Below are 22,329 nucleotides of genomic sequence, written 5' to 3'. Positions count from 1 at the left end.
GTAAAGGTGGCCATACACGATAAGATGTTTGTATTAACCCAATATCACCCTGCCGTTGGTGGCATATCAGGAAAGATCTGCTCATTTGGCGACCAAATGATCAGATTATACGAAGGAAACGGGCTCCGACAGGTCGTAGGCTCTAGCCGATGCGGTCTTCGATCGCAGGAAAAATCAAACCTGCCTGATCAATATGTGGCTGATTTGTGGCCTGATATTGATTGGGGAGACCCGTTGGAAGTCCCCACACATGGGCAGATAAGATGCCGAATCAGTCTAAAGGACTGATATCGGCAGCCTCAATCTGCCCGTATATGGTCACCTTTATTCTGATGCTTGAAACTGGTTATGTTGTGTCTCTCGGGTATCAGCCAGTAAGTGGTTTCTTTCTCTCCATGATGCTGAGACTAGTTGTCTTTGAAGCATTTGATCATAATTAAAAGTTATCTGGCTTGATATGGATGGTAAATGAGATGTTGTTGTATAATTAGAAGTGAAAGATCCATCTTTCTTTGATGATAAGAGAACAAGACAAAAAAGACCATGCCTTCTGGAAAGTGATTCCAATAACGCAGTAATGGCCACCTTACGCCCCCAAAACAGTCATGTTCCTAAGAGCCTAGTGGATGAGTCAGTGAGGGAGCCATAAAGACACCATACCTGTCCCTTATGCAAGTAAGAGGTTACAATAGGTTTAACATGAATTATTTGAAGCATGAACAGGCTGTTCTCGGATAAACTAGTAACTGATTTCCCGAGAGGAGTCTGATTGCCTTGCAACCAATGTCAGTTTTTATTTGATGCTGTCTATGTCTTTAGGGCGAATTTATTAATTTTACATGTTATCGTTCTCAGAAGTAATACAGAAAACATTCTTTCAGAATAACAGTCCCCGAGGCAGTAACTCAATTAAGTGTAATAGTGTCCCTTCAAAGGAAAGAGAGCTCCGCTATCTGGGATCCGAGAAGTGTCTAGTTATTTTTGTGCCCGTGGCAGCACCTAGCAGATTTACACATCGGAACCAGGCTTAATGAATAGCTGAGTATGAGCTGAGGTGAAACCATATCTAGACATATGAAAGTATATGTAGATGGCATGTTCTTAGCTGGACACTGAGTACTAAGGACCCCTTCCATTCTGCTAATTACATTTCTCCAATAATAACGTATATGAAGCAAATAGGGTTGGTGATAATGCACATATTCATTATTCCAAATAAAAGAAGCATAAAAGACATTAAATAAAATACTATAAAGCAGTGGTTGACAGACTTTTTTGGTTAAAGCCCTCTCTTTGAAGGCCAAACTTTGGTCAAGGCCCCTTAGCTCAGAACAAGGTAACAGATATACTGTAGAAAAAGATCAGTGTATCCAAATATCTAGGACAGCAAATAAGTTTTCACCAAAATCTCACTCTAGGTATCTAGGGGAGCAAACAGGCAGTCACACCAAATCTCACCCTAATTTCTCTTCAAGCTGGGTTTTTCAGGGGTATCTAGGAGAGCAAACATCCATTCTCCCTAAATCTCACCCTAACTGCTCTTCAAGCTGGGCTTTCAGGCGCATCTAGGCAAACGTATTCTCCACAAATCTCAACCTAACTGGCCTTCAAGAGCTTTCTAGGAAAGCAAATCTCCCCTTGACTGACCTTCAAGATGGGCTTCAGGGGTATATAGGACAGCAAACAGACATTTTCCCAAAATATCACCCTACCTAATCTTCAAGCTGAACCTCCATGCCACTGTTTTATGCACCTCCCAGTTTGGAAACCAAGGGTCACCATGCCTTGATATTTGATTTATGTATCTTATATATAATCTCACTCTAACTGGCCTTCAAGCTGAGCTTTTTGGAAAAGCTCCCCCTTACTGACCTTCAAGATGGGCTTCAGGAGTATCTAGTAGAGTAAACTGGATTCTCCTCAATCTTGTTCTAACTGACCTTCAGACTGAGCCCCCATGCCACTGTTGTATGCACCTCCCAGTTTGGGAACCACTGCTATATAACCAAGGTTCACCATGCCTTGATATTTTCTTTGGTTTAATTCTCTAATCTTTCATGAAGGCACATTGTTCTCTTAGCCTGGACAGCGAGATACCAGTTCAGGTAACTAAGATGAAAAAGGGGCCCATTGCAATCTCCCTGTTCTCTAGAGGCCATGAACCCATCAGTGCAGTTTGTCAGTGGAAGCCATATGGACACACTGGTGCTCAAGGCAAGTACAGCAAATGGAAAAATGTGGGTGCTCCATTGTGTATCCTCTCTGGTGCTTTCCACTTGCATTTCTAAATGAGCCCTCCAGTGTTCCAAAAAGAGCTACAATGAACCACAGGCACACATATATTTATATGTAAGAAATAAACAAATTACCTTGTGCTGAGACTTGCAGTTTTCATGCCAGTGGGTGAATCCAACCCTTCCCCTGGCTTTGTAGCTCTCTCTCTGTTCATCTGTTGCAAAATGGAATTTAATTCACTAATAACACTGGCTTTGGGGCTTGGCATGACTGAGCTTTTGACTTCTGTGCTATCACCCCATAACTTGGAGGTCCTTTGCTGTCCAGCTTTGGTCATGCTGGGCTGAATACTTAAAGGTAGAGGAGGCGGAGCAGGAGGGGGGACTGCAAAATTATCTAGATCTTCTTCCAGGACGGCATCCTTATAAAGTGCATTGCTTTTGTTGATTATGGGCTTTACTTTTGGCTTTGGAGGTACTGGGGGTTTGTCCACTAGAAACGCTTGCCCATCTGCATAGACTGTACATGTGTCCAGGTTCTCTCCCCCCTCAGAAGACAAGGTAGATATACTGGAGACAGTGGAAATAGTGCTTGTCGTCTCTAAGTGATGGTCACTGCTGCTTCGACTATCCACCTCTTCGATCCCAGAGTCAGTCACATTATCAAAGCTTTCGGGGTGCTGCATGAAAGAGGTGGGCAGGCAGTTAGACAGGACCACTGGCCTTTTACTTTCTATAGAATTAGAGGCAACATTGGGATTAAATGGAGGTGGAGGAAAAGCTCCGTTCTTCCTCTGAATCAACATATCGGCCAGACTAGCGACCGGCATTTGTGACGCATCCTCTGGGATATCGAAACTGTTGGCGAACTCCAAAGGAGGAGGCAGTGGTTCGGTAAAAATAAAGTCCTCATCCACATCTACCGAGATAAAAGGAGGAGGCGGGATACGGAACGGTAACATAACTGGCTCTTCTACAGAGCAGACGGATACAATGGCTTTGATGGGAGGAGCTGCGGGGGTTCCACACTCATTAGCCTTGGGTATGGAATTCTCTAGCTCTTCCCTGTGTTCGGATACTGAAGAGATTGAGTTCTCAGGCGGTGGGCCCTTCTCTGTTTCTTCACCTTCAATAAGTACATCATCTGCTTTGGTGGTGTCTACAGTATGTACCATGAGCAACCCAGCTGTCTTCTGCTGCGAGGTGTCCATGATGCTGATCAGCATATTTTTTTTCTCCTCTTGCCGTTTCTCCTCCTTGGATGAGTCATGCTCATGCTTAATCTCCGTCTCCTGTCTCTTTAACATCCCTCGCATGTTCGGTCGATTTGCATTGATTGTTGCTGCAGAGAAGGCCGTCTCCATGCCAGTGCGTAACTTGGTATCTATATAAAGTGGCTTGTTCAGATCTGCTTTTTCTGGATCTGTAGGGCTGGGGCTGGGTTGGTTTTGTTCCTTCAAAGCTCTATCTCTAGCAGCCAAGGCCAGCGCCAGAGGTGAGTTTGGGTCGAGCAGCTTCCCTGTGACTGGATGCATGTAATTACCAGAGGCGTTGGTACTTTTTGCTGGAGCTGCATTGTTCTCAGGCCCTTTGACCTTAGACATCCTTGCATTGCTCACGTCTCCCTGATGGCTGGAGTCATTGTTAGTAAAGGCATTAGGAGGTCCTCTGCTGATAATCAAAGAGCGGGGAGTCATGAGATTCTTTGTGTTCTCCTCATTGTAGAACATTCCATCATCGATAGACTTTGAATGCTGTAACCTTGGGCTTGGTTTGGGACCCACGCTCTCATCACCCAAATCCGTTGATAGGAAGGCCGGAGAGTTGCGCCTGGCCTCTAGTCTCTTTTCCCTGTCTCTTACTGCTCCAGCAATGGCAGCTGCAAATGGACTACTTACATTAAGACTATCATCAGGCCGCAACTGTCCTACTTGCTCTGAGATTTGGAGGTCCGTCTCCATGCTGCTGCCCTGGCTGCTCTTGCCGCTACTACTGGTTGAAGGCTCTTTAATGATGATTGTTGGGATTGGAATGGAACATGTCTTTTCAGGGCTGTCTTCCACATTGGATTGTTTCACCAGCATGCCCTTCCGCCTGGCAGGTTTGGCCGGTACATACACTGCTTTATTTCCAAATTTTCCTACTTCAGAATATGGGTTTTCAGGCATCTTGCTTCTTTTGTTTATAAAGTTCTGCTGGGTTGACATGTTGGTGTTGTACAACTCCTCAGAGTCCAAGGAGAACCTCTTGGCTTCGTGCCTGAAGAACATACTTCTATCTCTGGCGATTGTTCCTACATTGTCCGACCTTACGGCTGGTGATGGAGACTTTGTTCCTGAATTCTGGGTGAAGGCTGGTTTAATAGTTCCATACCCCCTAGGAGCTGGAGATTTTGGGGAGTTAAATGAAGACGGTGAAGGAGGTGGCGGTGAGGGCGGTAAGGTTGCTGGTGGAGGTGGGATATCTTCAGAGGCATCTGGCATGGATAAACTTCTAGTAAACTTCAACATAGGGGGCGCTAAAAACTGCCGTTCCTCTTCAGTGATGCCTGCAGGGGGATACATACATTCAGATTTATGCTGAAAGCATTGGTTTATCTAATATCTCAAACTTCAATAACTAACAGTGCCCATCGTTACCAGCATTGCTCAATGATAGTTTCTTTTTCATCAAACTAAGCCCAAAAAGAATAACTGCCAACCAGTAGCCATGGCAACCCTGTGCCAAGTGCAAACAGAGCAGAGAAGAGTCTGTAATTATTGTGAAATATTCGCCGTACCATTGATCAAGGTGGTTGGCAGAACTGACCAGCAGGTGGTGACGTTGTTTCAATTTTAATATATCAGCAGTGTAAAAACCACTCAAATCTTGACAACTAAAAAATCAATATTCATGTAAATTGCAAAGGTGCTCAGAAGAGCACTCTCAACCATTTTACATTCATTTGTTTTGAGGATTAAGATTTGATTTTCATTTTAAAGAGCTAGGAAGTATCTTGCATGATACCGGCACATAGATCATTTTTTCTTATAAAGCTCACTCCCTTGGCATCTCTGGGGAATAAATGAGCTCTCATTCCAGTGTGGGAGCTGCTACATTGCTTGCCCTAATCCAAAGGATTCTCCATGAAATCGTCACAAACAGCACCTCTGGTGGTTTAAAACTGACGGAGAAGGCTTATGCTATGGCAAGAGAAGTGGCAACCCCAGTACATAGGCACAAGAACAATATAAAGTTACATACTGTACTGTACATGGTAACTCCCACCCCAGCTCTGTTTGCCCACGTCATCACACTCCACGGCACCAGCAAGTTAAACCTATGAATAGGGATGCACCGAAAGCACTATTTTGGATTCGGCCGAACCCCCGAATCCTTTGCGAAAGATTCAGCCGAATCCGAACCCTAATTTGCATATGCAAAGGGGAAAACATTTTTGCTTCCTTGTTTTGTGACGAAAAGTCACGCTATTTCCCTCCCCACCCCTAATTTGCATATGCAAATTAGGATTCAGATTCGGTTCGGCCAGACAGAAGGAATCGGCTGGATCCTGCTGAAAAAGGCCAAATCCTGGCTGAATCCCGAACCGAATCCTGGATTCGGTGCATCCCTACTGATGAACAGCAGTTCCAGCCAATAAAAAAAAAAAAAAAAAAAGCTGCTACAAATGAGGCCAATGGTGTCTTGCTGGCGCCGCTCACACAAAACGCAACTCAGACAGGTACATGTAACAGGCTGTGATTATTATATTAAACATCCTATAATATCGGCCGAGCTACTAACCTGACAAAGGAATTCTGCTGTCTGACAAAAGGAAACAATCCGGTAATTATGGTGAAATCATTAGGCAGTTTGCGCGGCATCAGCATGGCATTATATACAAGCCTCGCTCATATTCAGTGTTACACAGGCATATAAATGTACACCATGTGCATACAGACATACATTAAAGGCATACAGACATACATTAAAGGCATACGCTATGTACATATAGACACACGCTGTGGATATAGACGTGCACCATAGGCATACAGGTATATACCATGGGCATATAGACATAATGTACTCACGCTATAGACATTTAGCCATACGGTAAAGGCATATATACATACGGTAAAGGCATATAGACATATTCTATCGGCATTTGCTATGGGCAATTAGATAAACATTACTGAGATATAGACATGCGCTATGGGCATGCGTTATAAGCATAGACATACACTATGTGCGAATCGACATATTCTGTGGACATACAGACATACCCGACTGGAATACAGACATACGCTATGAGCATATAGATGTAGGCTATGTATATATAGACATATGTTAAGGGCATATAGACGTACTCTACGGACAAATAGACGAGCATTGCTGGCATGTAGACATGGGTTTACGCTATGGACATATAGACATATACTATACACCAATATAAATATGCTGTGGACATATAGACACACCCTATTGGCAAATAGACATAAGATATTGGCATATAGACATAAGCTATTGGCATATAAACATATGATATGGGCAAACAGACAAACACACATGAGGGACAGGACAGGCATATTCACAATATAAATCTCTGAGAGGAGAGAGGCCACAGAAAGTAAGGGGTTCAATGGAAAAAATGATGTGTTGTGGCTGAAATACAATGATTTGAATTACACAAAACATTGGGATAAAAACACAACGAGCTCGGTCTCAGACCTGTCAACACTCTTGGATTTATCAAGAAATAGTCTGGGAGGAACAGGACATGGCTAAAAATCAGTCGGGTTCAGAAGTAAAGTGTTTGGGCTATATTTGGGTTTGGCATGGCAATGGGAAGGCTGGGAGAGAGTGAATATCCAGGGCCGGATTTACATAGCAGGCACCCCTAGGCCCACTGTCATTCATCGCCCAGTCTCCTCCCTTTTATTCAATCAAATTTTCATCATCAGGACCGGAGCAATGGGAATTGGCGTACAGGAATCTCCTGCGCCTCCCCAGTGTTTCTGATCCAAATATGGGAGTGGTTGGGCAGCAAGCCGCAACCCTAAAATCCTGCCACTCTAGGCCCGGGCCTTGGTGGCCTCTCCATAAATCCGGGCCTGGGAATAACTAATTATATACCCAGGTGTGTGAATGTGATACAGCATTTTCAGGGTATGTAATTTGGCAGAGCTCAGATTTATAACAAGGTTTAGATTTGGCCTTAATGGTCGCCCCAACTCAAGCCTGTCCCCTTCATTTGGAGTTGAAGGTTGGAGTTTGAGCCAATTAAGATGAGCTGTGGGGTAGAATGTTCATATACTGCACAGGATCCTGCTAGAAAAACTACAAAAAGGTGACTTTTAAGCCCATGTTTTAAACAAACTTTCAAGGGGCAGTTTACACCAATAATTTGGAAAAGATTGTGCTGGAAATGAGTGTATTGTTGTACAATACGTTGTTTTTATTATTTGCTGTGAAAACAGTGCGGACAGTGTTTCTTTCTTAGTTCTGGGCATTTGCAGGAGAAAGAGAAGACATTTAACTAGATTCTTCTTCCAGACAACCTATTAAAGCTCCGGAATATTTTGTATTCCTTTTGTATTCCTTTGCAGTTTATATCTATGCCAGAAGGGGGACTCCAGCTCCATCACACTGCTCCATATGCTTTTCTTTGCCTAAGAAGGCCTACAGATAGTTCCAGCTAGGCCTAAAAGCCAGAACCCAGATCTATATACGAAGTAGGGTCATGACCTCCCTTCCAAGGCGAATCAGGAAGGGGAGAGAAGGCCAGGAATATCATCCCTGTCTAAATAAAAGGAGAAGATAAACCCAGGAGCACTGACCTCTGACAAAGAGGAGGAGAGCATCCCAGATTAACCTGAAGAAGAACAGCCCAGGAACAGGAAGTATAATAGACGTTTTTTTTACAGGTTATAAGGATTGTCAGGCTCCAGGAGATAAGGTATAATATTTTTTTTATGCAAATGAATATGGTTTTATATTGAAGAATGTGTACATGAAGTTAAGTTACAAAGTTAACAAAGTTGAGAATGTAGAACCTGTAGTCTGAAGGTACAAGGATGTGAGGGTGAAACACACCTACATTCACAATAAGGCCTAACGGACATAGGTCATCTGTTCCATCGGGGGTTACAGACTCTACACACAAAGCACACTCAAAGCTCCGGAACATGGGAGATGAATAATGCCATGAACAAAAAAAAACCAACACGGAAAGAAAAGGATGGCTTACCTATGGATTTTTGCCTTCTCATTGTGCCACGGGGTATGCCCAGAAATGGACCTTGATGGCTTCCTGGAGCAGTGGGCGGGATTACAGCGATACCCTGCCTATCATACATTGACTAAAATAGAATAGAATAAGACACAGCTAATGGGGGCGTCCTCCAAACCCACCCACACCTCCAAACACCTTTCCGCTATCAGTTCATACATTTTTAATACTGTTTAAACTGGACCAGTTGAGCTTCAGGGTCTCCCAAAAATCCTCCCAAGGCTTCCCAAACCCCTGGCACCAAGTAGGGCTCATTTACAATCGCCATGTCATGCACGTGCTGCATTAGTGTCCTGTTCTCTTGGCGCAAGTCTGTTGACAAAGAACCTTGAAGTTTCCTCCAGGTCCAAGCTTATGGTATTTCCAGGGCACCCTTGCATCAATACATGCGATTGTGGGCATTTCACTAGAGCAGGACAAAGGGGCGATGCTGCAAGTTGCAAAGAAGCATCTCTCCATTTTGGCACTTTTGCGCTTCTAAATGAGCCCCACTGGCTTGGTAGGTCCTGGAAGTAGTCTTGGTAAGGTTATTATAGCAAATGGAACAGTTAGTGGAGGGAAGTAGTAAAATATTTAGGAACATGCTCAGTCTCTAGTATCATTAGTACAGAATGACCCTTTAAGTGGCAATGCGGAAACAAGGGTGCCCCTTATCTCTTATAGCTATATTATAACTCGCCTCCATAATGTGAGAGGGCAGGTGCCCTTTCTGACCAACCCTATAACTAGCCCTGCTCTGAATTATACATTGCCAACAGCCAAAAGCAACCAAAAATACACAGGGGTGAGGTGAAAATAACATTTTGTAACATTCATGGATACAGCCAATTTATAGGGATGGTAGAATGGTATTGGCTGGTATTGACTGGCTGGGGATAGGAGGCCTAAATAGCGTGGGGGTAACTTCCAAGTCTTTTTGGCAGTGGTTTAGGGACCCGAAAAAAACGACCTTAGTCCTATTTCTTGCCAGTGACAGTGATAAAACAGCTGCAGACCACTAGTGATTGGCTGTAGTTGTGTATTCACTTGAACATTGCCACCAATTAGAGTCTGAGTTCAACCATTTCTTACTGTCACAAATAATCAGTAAATTATTGCTCAATTCATTTAACCCCACAAATAAATAGCAGTTCAGCTGCCCTACTGCCAGTGGTGTGAGCACCATTGCTATGATTCAACAGGAGGGCCTTTAAGCTCCTGCACAGGGTGGGGAATCATAGGCACCGGCAACTTAAGTCATCAATAAGGCTGAAATATCCACTTTTTGGAGATCTGGTTGTGGTGACACCCTAGATCCACTTTTGCCTCACCACCAACCAACAGTGCTCACCAGAGCTATACTTTCCATTTTTGTCCACTTGATCGGAATTAGGTGGAATTCCTCTCCATAGTGCTCAGCAATGTGTTACTGCCAAATGACTTATCAATGGATGGTACCCATGAATGTTACAAGATACAATTAGGCTTAGTTGAGTTGGGATATTGCATCTCTGATCCATCAACTGGTCTATTGTCTTTGCAGTGCAACATGGTGGGGCAGTGTGCCAATGTTCTAGAGGGGAATGTGCCCAGCCATTCTTTCTTGGCTTTACTAATATGTACAGCTCAGCTCCCCTACTCACATTGGTGTCTGAAGCAGCAGGGAAGCATCTACTAGTTGGGCGCTGTTTAACTGTGGCCACTCTGGAGTCTACTGGTGTGTTGTCCAGTGGTCTTAGGGGCTTTGAAATGGGACCAGATTCCTCCACTTTGTCTGCAATAAAACGACACAGGCATGTGGTCATCAGACCCTGGCGATGAGAATCACGTACAGACACATACAGACATCCAGGAGACCAGGGCTATCATCAAAAGCAGGAGGGCATGTATTTCACAATGCACTGCGTTAGCGTCAAAACTGCCATGGCGTGCAAGCAAAAACTCTCTGGAGTGGCTCTATGCAGCATGCATGGTTTGATTTGAAGCCCACATGCATGTGAGGTTTACTTAGTGCAACGCGAATTACAATCCTCCTCTTCAAACACTCAACATCTGAAACTTGAACATCTACACAAAAACGGAGAGAAAACCTTTAGCAAAGACACAAAATACACAAAATACAGAGTAACCTATCTGATCCTGTCTAGGGTGCGGCTTCGGTAGAGCAGAAGGTTTTGTGTCCTCTGAAATGATGTATGTCCCATCGCTGTCACCAATTGTATGTTAGAAGATCTAACTTTTTTGGGACAGGCTGCAACCAATTGCTTAGTATGTTCCATCACTAAAAATATGATCTACATAAGCAGATCTTTAATTCCTATTCATTCTGAGACATTGTGCATCTAACATACATTAGGCAGCCTATTTATCTCAACCAAAAATGCACACCAACCTGTGTTGATATTCAGCCCTTTTGGTCCCCTTGGGTAACTGAATCCAAAGTACAACCAATACATAACTAGGTAATGCATTCTGATTCGAGGGCTGTATTGGGAGGAGACTGGAATAAGTTACCCAGGGGACAGTCCTAATGTGGTGGATTCAGTGGGCAGATTGGCATTTACTCTTCTACTTGTCTTTTGCTGTTGGCCTGTTGATGTGGCTCCAGAAAACTCTTTCTACAGGTTGTCTTTTGTCATAGTTTTTTCTGGTAGGATCTGGTTTTACACAGAGGTTCATCTCCATTCTCATTCTCCAGCCTGGTGAGGATGTATCCCTTGCCTCATCTCTGTTCATACCACTGCATATCCAGCAGCTTATTCCCAAATAGCCTCTTTCCAGATTGTCGTCTCACAAGCAGGTAATGGAAGAAGCATATCGCGCAAAGGATAGAAAGCAAAAGCTAAGTGCAGCCAAGCAGAAAGCACCATTCCATAGCATATCGGCCAACCATGTTGAGTTCTCATTTCCCAGCTGATCATTGTCTTTGCAGGTTTAAAGTCTCCTGATAATTGCAATGCATTTCTTACTGGAAAGTTCTGGCACTGAGGCTTGGTATAATTCCCAACCAGGCAGAAGACCAAAACCTCAATAAAATTCACGGTTTTTCTGTTTAGTTATGATTTCATCCTATTTAGGATATTATTGGTGAAGAGCCTTGTGTAAAGTCAATATCTCATCAACAATCCGTTCATTTAAATGGAGAGACAAGTTTATCTTAAAAGTGAAACTTTATTATCTTGGTGACCGTAGCAACACTAAGGTGGACCTCTGCTTTAGGCTTCCAAGATGCTCTGAAGCAACCACTGGTTTGAGATTGACTAGCTCGTGAGATTTTTCTCCAAATATAAAAGTCAGTATTGTTAATCTCTTATGGGGATTGATATGTAGCACTGTATGATGTCTCCTGGATACGAAACAACTAAAGGTGGTTAGAGGGTTCTGTAAGAAGAATAGTCACCTAAGCTCTGCTGAACAAAGAACAGAATCCAACTGCGCCCCTTTAAGAACTGTTCACATCCTCCTCCTACACTTTGAGACAAGGTTGTGGCACCATTTTTCTTTATACCATCATTAACAGCAAGACAAACAGATCCTTGTGACCAACTAAAAACTCCACTAAAAATTCCATTTGGAATCTATTTGACACCACAGTGGGAACAAAGCACTGGTTCCCACTGAAAAACAAAGGTATGTACGGTGCCAAAACAAATGTAAGTGTTAGCTGCCCGTAAAAAAATGTAAACTTCAAGATCTGCACTGAAGAATTAGCTAGAAAGTGGCTCCATTCTTACCAACAAATGATAAGGCCATAATCTGATACTAGGTCATGGCTCACAGTACCTTTAAAACATTTACTGCAGATATTAACAAAGCCCGTGCCACCATATTTTGTTACAGGCTAACTATGTTTCTTCAGGGTATTCAGAAAGAATCCTCCATTACAGGACTTTAAGGAAGGGATAGACAACCCCGATGCTCCAGTCCACGTGACTTCCACCTCTATGCATGTGCTGGGTGCAGTTCTTGAACATTTTGATGACTTGAATACCTAGTGTATGATATCTAGACCTGGCAGCAAAGGAGGACCAGTTAATTTAAACATCTTTATTGAAATGGTATCTCCATGAAAAAAGCCATCTTTATGGTTGTTGCTAAGACTGTGGTGCAACCAGCTTTGAGACCACAGGCACATATCCACTAACTGGATAGCATAACACAGACACCCCAAGGTGCAAACTAAACTCCTGTAATTCATCTTATTGAAATTAATCGGGAACCATTCTGTGTATTGGATCGCCCACGACATATACTATGGCAGAGGTTGGGTCAGTACTGTTCTTCATATTGCCCAGCAAGAAGCTGCCCATAGACCAATTTCTGCAGGAGATTCATTAACGCTCATTACTTATGTGGCAAATGGGTAGTTACCACTCCTTGATGGCCTTGATTACCTTGAAAAAAATTCAAGGAATTAAAAATGATTTTGGAAACACAGTGTGTTCCACTACCAATTCACAGATCATGTGTATTGGTATAAAAATGTGTGTCTTTGATCCACCTATATAGAACTCCAAGACTTTGTAGTCATCAACACACAGAGACATCACAAAATACAAAGACACAGAACTGAATCTACCAGTTACTCAACAGCAGAGCACGGATCCGTCACTGAATATACAGTGCATACACAGGCAAACTACAGGGTAGGGGGGTGTCAGTGGGACTTGATGGGACAGGCAACCCTCGGAACCAGAACACTGTTATTTGTGAAGACAGAACGACACAATTCACAGAAAGTGCAATATGCACCCTTACCCTTCCTTCTCCGTACAGAGGCTTGGAAATAGAAATGAGATCAATGGTGAAATCATCAATAACAAAAACAAAGTCTGTTTGGTAAGTACATGGCATATGGTCAAGTCACATTTGATATATGTATCTCCTGGCAAACACCAATAGGTTTTAAAGCATTAGTCAAATAACACATGGACCAAATTTTATATATATATATATATATATATATATATATATATATATATATATATATATATATATATATATATATATATATATATATATACATCCTAGAAATTTTTTTAGGCGGCCATACATAGAACTATCCTGCTCAATATGTGACTGAGCCAAAGGACAGATGCCATATATGAGACGACTGACTTTTTTCATGCTGTTGGCCGTGGTAAGGACCCACGGAAACAGAAGCAAAGTCTGATCAAGAAAAGGAGATTCATAGTACACAAATATCAGCTGGAGTCACCTGGGTATCATATTCATAGTGAAAATCTTTAATTCCTAATATTTTAACAGTCCATGTATGGGACCTGTTATCCAGATATTCGGGGTCTGCCGGGTCTTTCCATAATTGGGATCTTCATACCTTAAGTCTTCTAGAAAATAATATAAAACATGAAATAAACCCAATAGGCTGGTTTTGCTTCCAATAAGGATTAATTATATCTTAGTTGGGATCAAGTGCAAGCTACTGTTTTATCGTAACAGAGAAAAAGGAAATACTTTTTAAAACTTTGGGATATTTGGATAAAATGGAGTCTATGGGATATGGCCTTTCCGTTATTCGGAGCTTTCTGGATAATGGGTTTTCCAGATAATAGATCCCATACCTGTACTGTTTAATGTCCATGTAACTAAATCCCTCAGTTCAGGGTGAAAATTGCAATCGATCTGTATCAAAAAACCTTAAAAGCAAAGTGCTATTGCCAGTAGTGACTCTAATAATTCAAGGCAACATCTAAATTATGTCCGTTATCTACTTTTATCCATAATTAAAGATGGCAATTGTCACTGGAAAAATCTAAAAAGTGTATTCAAGTAACAATTAACAATTCGCCTGCACAACTACTAAACACTCAGGTTAGCAATCGAAAGATAGCTTGAGCCACAGCCATAAAGCATGACAAAACTGCTGCTTTGAGTAAGACAACTTGATTAAGGAGATGATGTTTTCATCCCCCCAAAGCTACTTTGAATAATTCACACATTATTTGTTGTACAGTTGTTTGGGGTAATAGGGACACTATTTTGATGTATGCCAATGAGGTGCTGTCTCTGGGCACCGTGCTTTTTGGCCAACTAAAAGCTCTCAGCGTGTGCCGTTACCCATAGCAGTAATCAACACTATTCTTTCATCCAATGAATGTACACACCTGCCTCTTCTCTGGAATGGAAGTGCCCAGCTGGGACTCAGATGGAAGATCAAAAGCTTTTTGCTATGGTCCAGCTCTATTAGGGCGAATTGCTGCTTGTCAATAGCCCATCACCAGAATAACAAGTCTTTACTTTTACCAGAAAGCAATGGTATAAAGTAGTTCTGTTTGTGGCGGAGGTAGAAATGGGGATGTAGTGTACATAGAATACTCGGAAATCTTACAGTCATTTACAAGACAAATAAATGAGAGTCAGTTTAACCAGTCTATTGCTTTCGACAGACACAACTTTTTGTGCCACCAGTCCGGTCTCCCCTCATTGGGTTCCACTAGTCTTTCCATTGTCTGAGGGGGGTAAGAGAAGTGCACTTTATTGTAATGGGATACATTGTTTTTGTCCCTAACCAGTAGCATCTTACCTATATCCACTGCTGAGAGGGCCAAGGAATTCAAGATAAGAGAGAGATATTAGATACAATCAAAAGCACCGCACAGAAACATTATACAACACACTCTCAACTCCCGTTCACTGCAGCACACGGAACATGGATGGCACGAAAGTCACGGAGAAATAAAACATGCAGGACATGCAACATGGCGCTGGCGCGTGGAGTATGAAGATGTTTCAAGCCCACCCCAGACAATCAGCCACTCCACATGCTCCACAACTCACGCTCTTACCAAGTTCTTCAAGCTCTGAGGTCATTGATTTAGATCTCAACGAGAGCGCGGTAGTCGGGGCTCGTTTTGGCGGTGGTGGGGCTTTGTATTAAACAGAAGGATATGCAGACGTGTCAAAATGGTAGATCTGAAGAGTTCCGTGTATAAAGATGGTGGGCATTGCTCGGCCCACTACATGCAGGTCATTATAATCATATCTTACATTTTCAAGAAATGGATTTTCTTCAACCTAATGGACAACAGGACTAAAAAAAGCTGACTGACTGCCCTGGTTGGAACACTATAAACTAGGCCAGGGCAGGGCAACTCACAGCAGTTGGTGGATTTGTTTCCACTTGCAGGTTAGTCATCCCACCTTAGTTCACAAGAAGGATTTAGAAATGTGAAAATACTGACATATCAGTAATTCTACCATGACCTGGACAATATCTACTTTTGACCCCATATCTCACCCTAATGGACCTTAAGGATGGGCTTCCAAGTGTATCGAAGAGACTTTAGACTTGGCTTCAGGCTTAGCTTTTAGGTGTATTTAGAGTACATCAAGACATATCCCACAATATTTTTCTCCTAAACTGTATAAAACAGATTAGGACAGGTCCAAGAGAGTTCCTTAATTCGAACAATATAATGCAGACCAGGACTTCAAGGGCTTTCTTCCCTTTACCATATTTATTTAGACCAGGGCTAGACAAGACCCATGTACTTTCTCTTGTAGACCAATATAATGGCTTGGAGCACCAATATAACTTACAGGAGGTACAGCCAATCCACACCGTCCCAGAATTCCAAATCATGGCAGGCTAGGAGCATCAGTTTACCTAAAGTGTCATACTTCTTCCAAGATAAGTACCTATGGCAACCAATTAGCAGTTTCCTTTATTAGTTTAGTTCAGTTAGAATATTAAAAGCAACCAACTGATTGGTGGATGCTGCTTCCTATATGCCTTTTGCAAAACATTCTAATAGGCTACAAACTAAATATATAGGAAGTAAAACAAGGGTCTATTTTAAAACACTTTAATGAACTGCCAATCTACATACACAGTTTTGTTCAGCAAGTGCTTTTGTGATTGCACTACAAGTGTCATACCTCCAATACTGGGGAATCAGCAAGGTACTCAGGAGATGCCTCAGCCATGGGATAACACTATCTGCACTTTGTAACTGCCATGTTCCATTGTCAGATAAGCACTTTCCCTTTCGGTGTGTGATCCCAAGAGCTGGTGCATCAGACCTTGATGGGAGTCAGGGAGAGCTTTCTGTCGCTCAGAGCTGATGACAGGACTCCCTGTACCTCTGTCCAGCTGGATTTGCTTTGGATAAAAATGCTATAATAACAGAGGGCTCAGACACACTGGATTCTACTGACTTTGGAGATGATTCATCATAGGACATCAAAGACAAAGAAAGATGGATTCACTATGGGTGCAAATATGTCAGCCCACCTAACATTTTGGCACCCCCAGTGAATTAACCTTTCCTTGTCCTTTAACAGACAGGAAAAGCAACATATTTAGCTATACTGATGAGATTTATCCTCCACGTTGATCTCATATTAAGAGTAACTGAAGACATGCCCCCACTAACACACAAAAATGTACTCCCCCTTAAATCCAGTAAGGTGTATAAGTCATCTATTTTCCCTTAAAAAAATGAAAGTATAAGGCCAATGCTCACTATTTGTATGGAACAAGCCTTCTTATAATTTAAATATGCTCATAAGTGGAAGCTACCATATTGTACTCTCTATATAAGACAAAACTAAGCACTTCTTGTCTATGGACAATACTACTGACAAGACTAGCTCAGGTTAATACTTGCACTGGGGTTTTTATATGGTTATAATTTTTAAAGTTGGTTCCCCTAGCCACATCTCTAAAGGTGGCCATAGACACACAAATCGGATCGTACGAATCGAGGATTCGTACGATTTTCGGATCGTGTGTGGCGTGTGCCGACATCTTTCGCCCGGCGGAGATCGGTCGTTTGGTCGATCGGTCAGGTTTGATTTTGACCCGACCGATCCCGCCGGAGCTCATGGCACATCGTAATCTGATAGTTCGGCCATACGGCCGAACAATCAGATTACCCCCGATATAGCCATGCCTGTTAATGGCATATCGGGGAAAGATCCGCTCGTTTGGCAACATCGCCAAACGAGCGGATCTTTGCATCTATGGCCACCTTTAGACCATGCCCAGTTTCACCCTACCATGCTCCTGATTGTCTTAAGTTGAGATGATCCACTCAGTACAGAAATATCAATTTACATACACAGTAGAAGGGAACGTATCCATACCTTTCTTTCTCGCTGTATCATCCGGATCCAGATTCCTGGTCACGGTCACAACCTTGAGGACGAGGTGGTTGCCTCCATGCCTGATCATGTTCACTACCTGCCTATGACCAACTTTCACCACATTCTCGTTGTTAACCTGCAGGAAACAAAACGAGATCCTGTGAAGCATCTGAGCATGAAATAGAAAAAAAGAGGAGGACAGGTTTAGAGCATCAGGGCCCACAGCAAGTACATTTAAAGATACTACTTGGCCACAGATGTCAATGATGGATAGAGACGCAATCAGTAGTTATGGTGTCCCCTATTACTGTTCCAAGGGTTTTCCCCAGGGTGGCTCTCTCTACCAGCTAATATAATAGGGCCACAATTTAAAAAATGCCCTGACTTGCCCTTTCTGATCTGCCCTGGGCATCCCTTAACGACCTAAATGCCCTGCCTACTATCCACCCACACCCCACCCACTCCAGCCCAAGCCTCGCCCCTTTTACAACCCATAAACCTTTCTATGCCATCTTGTGGTCCCCCTCTACCATAGGACTTCTGACTGCTGTACCCCTTGTACCCCCACTGATGACAGCCCTGATGATGGATAAAAAAAACTTAGCAAAATAGGCCACACGTGTTTCCTTTCCTTACATCCAGAAAACCCCAAGGGATGACTTCCTTATCTTACCAAACTGAATATTAGAATGTTCCATTATAGATAAAGTTATAGATACAAAGTCCCATAACATCCAGTATCAGCATTAACATAGAGCAATGGTCAAGAATATTACATGACATGACTGATTAATAGACAACAATATGCTAAAATAATGTTTTAGGTCTTCTTGGACTTACTTTGGTGGCCACTATCTACACCCAATCTACCATAACTGACTTTCATGATGGAGCTGTTGGGGCCTCCTCCTTGGGAAGCAGTCTGACAATCTGGGACCTTGCACTTTGAATTAAAATGTAACTGCAATTTGTCCTATAAACAAATACCTGTGCTTTTAAGGGTGTCCATTTACTATAGTGCAAGAAAGCGCAGCAATATCTTGAACCTAAATCAATGTAAAAAAAAAACACAACTCTACAGGTTCCACTGCCACCTGGAAAGTGGTTTTATATAAGACTTTAGTAAACATGGTTGCTGCATTCATTTTGCTCCTAAAACAATTCACAGACGTGAATTACACAGGTGTAATGAATTATAGATAACTTCAATGCACTTTATCAGATGCCTAAGGTCAAATGTCTGCCTTGGTGAAATACAACTGGGGCTGTATGTGAAATCATTACAAAAAGAGCTCAGTCCAGCCTTGCAAAATATACCAAAGGCATTTGTTAAATACGTGTCTGGGATAGCAGCTTGGTAGAGTTGCTAAATATCTGCACCAAGAGCAACCAGGTTTAAGGGGGGGGAATGCAGGTTTGGTTCTGTTAGAGGAACGGAGACCCACTTCCCAAGGCAGTGGTTCCCAATCTGTAGAGCTGGCCCACCTAGGGGAGCTTGATTCAGTGGCTGCAGGGGCTCAGTCCGAAGGTTAGGTAGGCTGACAACCTGAAATCTCACCTTAGACTTGGGATGAATGTGTGTGTGTGTTGTCTTAGATATTCTTGGGTGGTCTTGGCTAAAGGTTTGATGTTAAGTGGAGCTTAAACTGTAGCATATTCATGTATCTTACATTATTTTCTGATCTGACTATTTCTTCAGTCAATTATGATTTTCATTGTCTGAATGCATGATGCCAGCTGTCAAACAGGCTGATAGGGCCCCCATCCTTCAATCATCCAGCCAACCAATGAAAGCTTGGATTTGTCCTTCTGTGAAATGTCATGGGAACTGTCCAACTAAATTCACACACACAGGTCTCTACCGTTAAAGCAGGGACCCCAACCTTTTTTACTTGTGAGCCACACTCAGATGTAAAAAGTGTTGTTGAGCCACACAAGCATGAAAAAGTTCCTTGAGGATGTATAATAAGAGCCACGATTGGCTATTTGGTAGCCCCATGTGGACTGCTGGCCTACAGGAGGCTCTACCTAGAGTAAAACTGTGTCTCTATTTTTCCCAAACTTGTCTCCAAACAGAGATTTAAAATTGAGCACCTACTTTTGAGGACACTGGGAGCAACATCAAAGGAGATGATGAGGAATATGTTGCTCACAAGCTCATGACTGGTTGGGGATTACTGCCTTACAGGCTCATTAAAGACCCTTGATAAAGCATTCCCTATATGTGAAATCACAATTCAATAATTTTTTTAATAATAGAAACAGTTCCCCTTGAAGCAACATAACTGTAAGTATAGTAGTAAACTGTATGAGGCTTGACTGGCTGGATCAGAGCAAGGCAACATTTGGGATGAGTCTATGGATCCTCTACAATGTGTAGGGCCCAATGTGAATGCAAAGTACAGGTAGACAAATATCTAGTGTAGCTTTGCCAATGCACAGCCCAATCAAATCTCAGCAGACTGGGGCAATCCTACATACACAATGGATTAATGAAACCGTACGATTTATTTGTAAGTCCCAGTCACTTGTGTGCCACAAGCCTCTTACTCAGTGCTTGCTCTTCCCTTGTTCCTGGGATACATGTAATCCTGGCTAGTAGGGTGGTAGACGATTAAGATAAGATAGGGATCAATAATATCCAGGGTGATTGATACAAGTGATTTACTATGTGAAATTGTCCAACGTCTCCTCGTGATCAGTAACGAAAGGGGCCAATCGAACATTTGCTTGTAATTTTCAGAAAGGCTGCCATTAAACAACACGTCAACAGACTATTACTCAGACGTGAGTTCTCGGCTATAAAGAGTTGATGGATGTTTTTTGCAGTGGGCCATCTGCCCGCATTGTTATGTGGAATTATGGTGTTTGACATTCGATGTAGAAAACCATTTCATCTGAAGCCTGTTTGCTTTTTCAATTGGAAATAAATTACCACTTACAAAAAAACACGAGTTTTGGGGGGAAAAAGTAGAAACCACGTGCTCCTATAATAGAAAACCACTTTGGCTTGTGATTTATAGCAGGTATTTTTAACCTTTGGGTCAGGACCCATAAACAGATGTAGGCTGGGTCCCTATGACCCCCTTTAATAATGATCTACAGTAGTATAATAAGGTGCATGAGGGGTTCTAGAACATTTTTTTTGTGTTGCAAAGCTGATGGACTTCAATTGGGGTCTGAGAAAATGGTTACCCTATGTGTTTTATTAATGAGAGTTTTGTTTCAAGAGATGGGAACTGGTTTTATTTGTATTGAGGTTAGACATTATCCTTAGTTTGGACAGAGGGAACCTGAGTGATATTTTGAATTCTTAGAAGTGACCATTATGTAACCAAAAGGTGAATGAATGGTCCATCTTATATGCACCTATAGTAAAAATGCTATAAATGGCTATTTGGGCATCAATAATCCCCTAGAAGACACCTACCTATAGGCCATATTAGGCAAATCTGATCGTTCACCATGCCAACCATTGTATCTTAAATTGGGCATATGGAGACCCACCAGGAGACTGCATCAATTGGGTGCTTGACAAATTTCGGTCAGATCTTCAAGCGTATCCCAATAACAAGCTGCTGATTTAGTTTGGAGGGTCCAAATCTGATGCTTGTATCGGCCTGTGTATGGATAGGGTGGTGGAAACGAGACACAATACTCGTACTGTCCTAACCGGAAGACTTAAAGGGGAAAAAGTCTAAAATAGAATAAGGCTAGAAATTCTGTATTTTGTATACTAAACATAAACTTACTGCACCACAAGCCTAATCAAACAAATGATTTATGCTTTCAAAGTTGGTCACCATCTTGTAAACATCTTTGCAAGACCAAGACTGTGCACATGCTCAGTGTGGTCTGGGCTGCTTAGGGATCGTCATAAATTATCAAAACAAGACTGATTAATATTTAGAATATTTAGAATAGGCAGACTGCACTGAGTCCTGTGTTGTCATTTAATCTAATGTGGATTTTATAGTTTTTGTATTGTTTAAAACAAACTTTCTCCAACTCTGCAGAACCAGTGGCTGCAGCAAAATAATCCTCCACATAGAATCCCAGTTTATTGGAGATAGGTTTCCTAAACTGCCCCCATACTACTCAGTACCACCTCCTAGTAGAACCAGGTCCCTCTGGATTTTCTTCTGGTACCCCAGTGGGTCCATCTGTACCTGGAATTAAAGGTAACATTAAGGCCTCAGACCTTAAACATTCAGGGCTCTCATTAACTACTGCATTGGTTCATCAACTATTATGTATATATTCGGTAATATGTTGGTGTAAACAAACAGAAGAATCGTTCCACACCAATAAATATAACGTCTTATTTGCTTTACTTTCTTGACATGTCCCAAATTCAGTCCCTTAGAGATGCCCCCCCTCTTGTACCTCCCACTTCCTCCGTTCCTAAAGCTCATTTTTGTACAGCATAAGGAAATCATTTGTACAATATCACAAATATCACCCATGAAAAGCAGCAGAGCACACTGTGGCTAATTAAGCGTTGCCTGACAGACACGTTACAAAGCAGATTACAGAACACTACAAGTTAATTAGCAACAATGGCAGATTTACAATGCTACTAACATATGAAGTTGTGTAATAGAGGCAGCAGTAGCCTTGGTACAATGCATACAATCCTCTACCTGCTGCAGGCAGAGAACATTGTACGAAATATTAACATTACTCTGTATAGAACTCTACTGAAATATCCCTAGTCTCTTATGAACAGTCCCACAACAC

General features: G+C 42.3%; 1 protein-coding gene across 11 annotated transcripts in view; it reads right to left on the bottom strand.

Moving 5' to 3' along the window:
• shank2.S (SH3 and multiple ankyrin repeat domains 2 S homeolog) overlaps positions 1 to 22,329 on the bottom strand; it is a 299,657-nt gene that overhangs the window by 6,947 nt on the left and 270,381 nt on the right. For 2 of the 11 annotated variants that reach the window (XM_041561941.1, XM_041561950.1), the window contains 9 exons: positions 17,590 to 17,725; positions 15,288 to 15,368; positions 15,026 to 15,037; positions 13,240 to 13,260; positions 10,489 to 10,548; positions 10,125 to 10,255; positions 8,461 to 8,572; positions 6,018 to 6,038; positions 2,370 to 4,782 (listed from right to left, as the gene is read on the bottom strand). In XM_041561941.1, the coding sequence (XP_041417875.1) occupies positions 2,370 to 4,782; positions 6,018 to 6,038; positions 8,461 to 8,572; positions 10,125 to 10,255; positions 10,489 to 10,548; positions 13,240 to 13,260; positions 15,026 to 15,037; positions 15,288 to 15,368; positions 17,590 to 17,725 (2,987 nt within the window). The remainder of the gene's footprint in view (positions 1 to 2,369; positions 4,783 to 6,017; positions 6,039 to 8,460; positions 8,573 to 10,124; positions 10,256 to 10,488; positions 10,549 to 13,239; positions 13,261 to 15,025; positions 15,038 to 15,287; positions 15,369 to 17,589; positions 17,726 to 22,329) is intronic. The other 9 variants (XM_041561944.1, XM_018260199.2, XM_041561942.1 and 6 more) reach the window with 8 other exon arrangements.

Source organism: Xenopus laevis, chromosome 4S (genome assembly GCF_017654675.1).
Source record: "Xenopus laevis strain J_2021 chromosome 4S, Xenopus_laevis_v10.1, whole genome shotgun sequence".
Lineage (NCBI taxonomy): Eukaryota > Metazoa > Chordata > Amphibia > Anura > Pipidae > Xenopus > Xenopus laevis.
The sequence above is the reverse complement of the archived record's forward strand: the minus strand, read 5'-3'. Positions and strand labels throughout refer to the sequence as shown.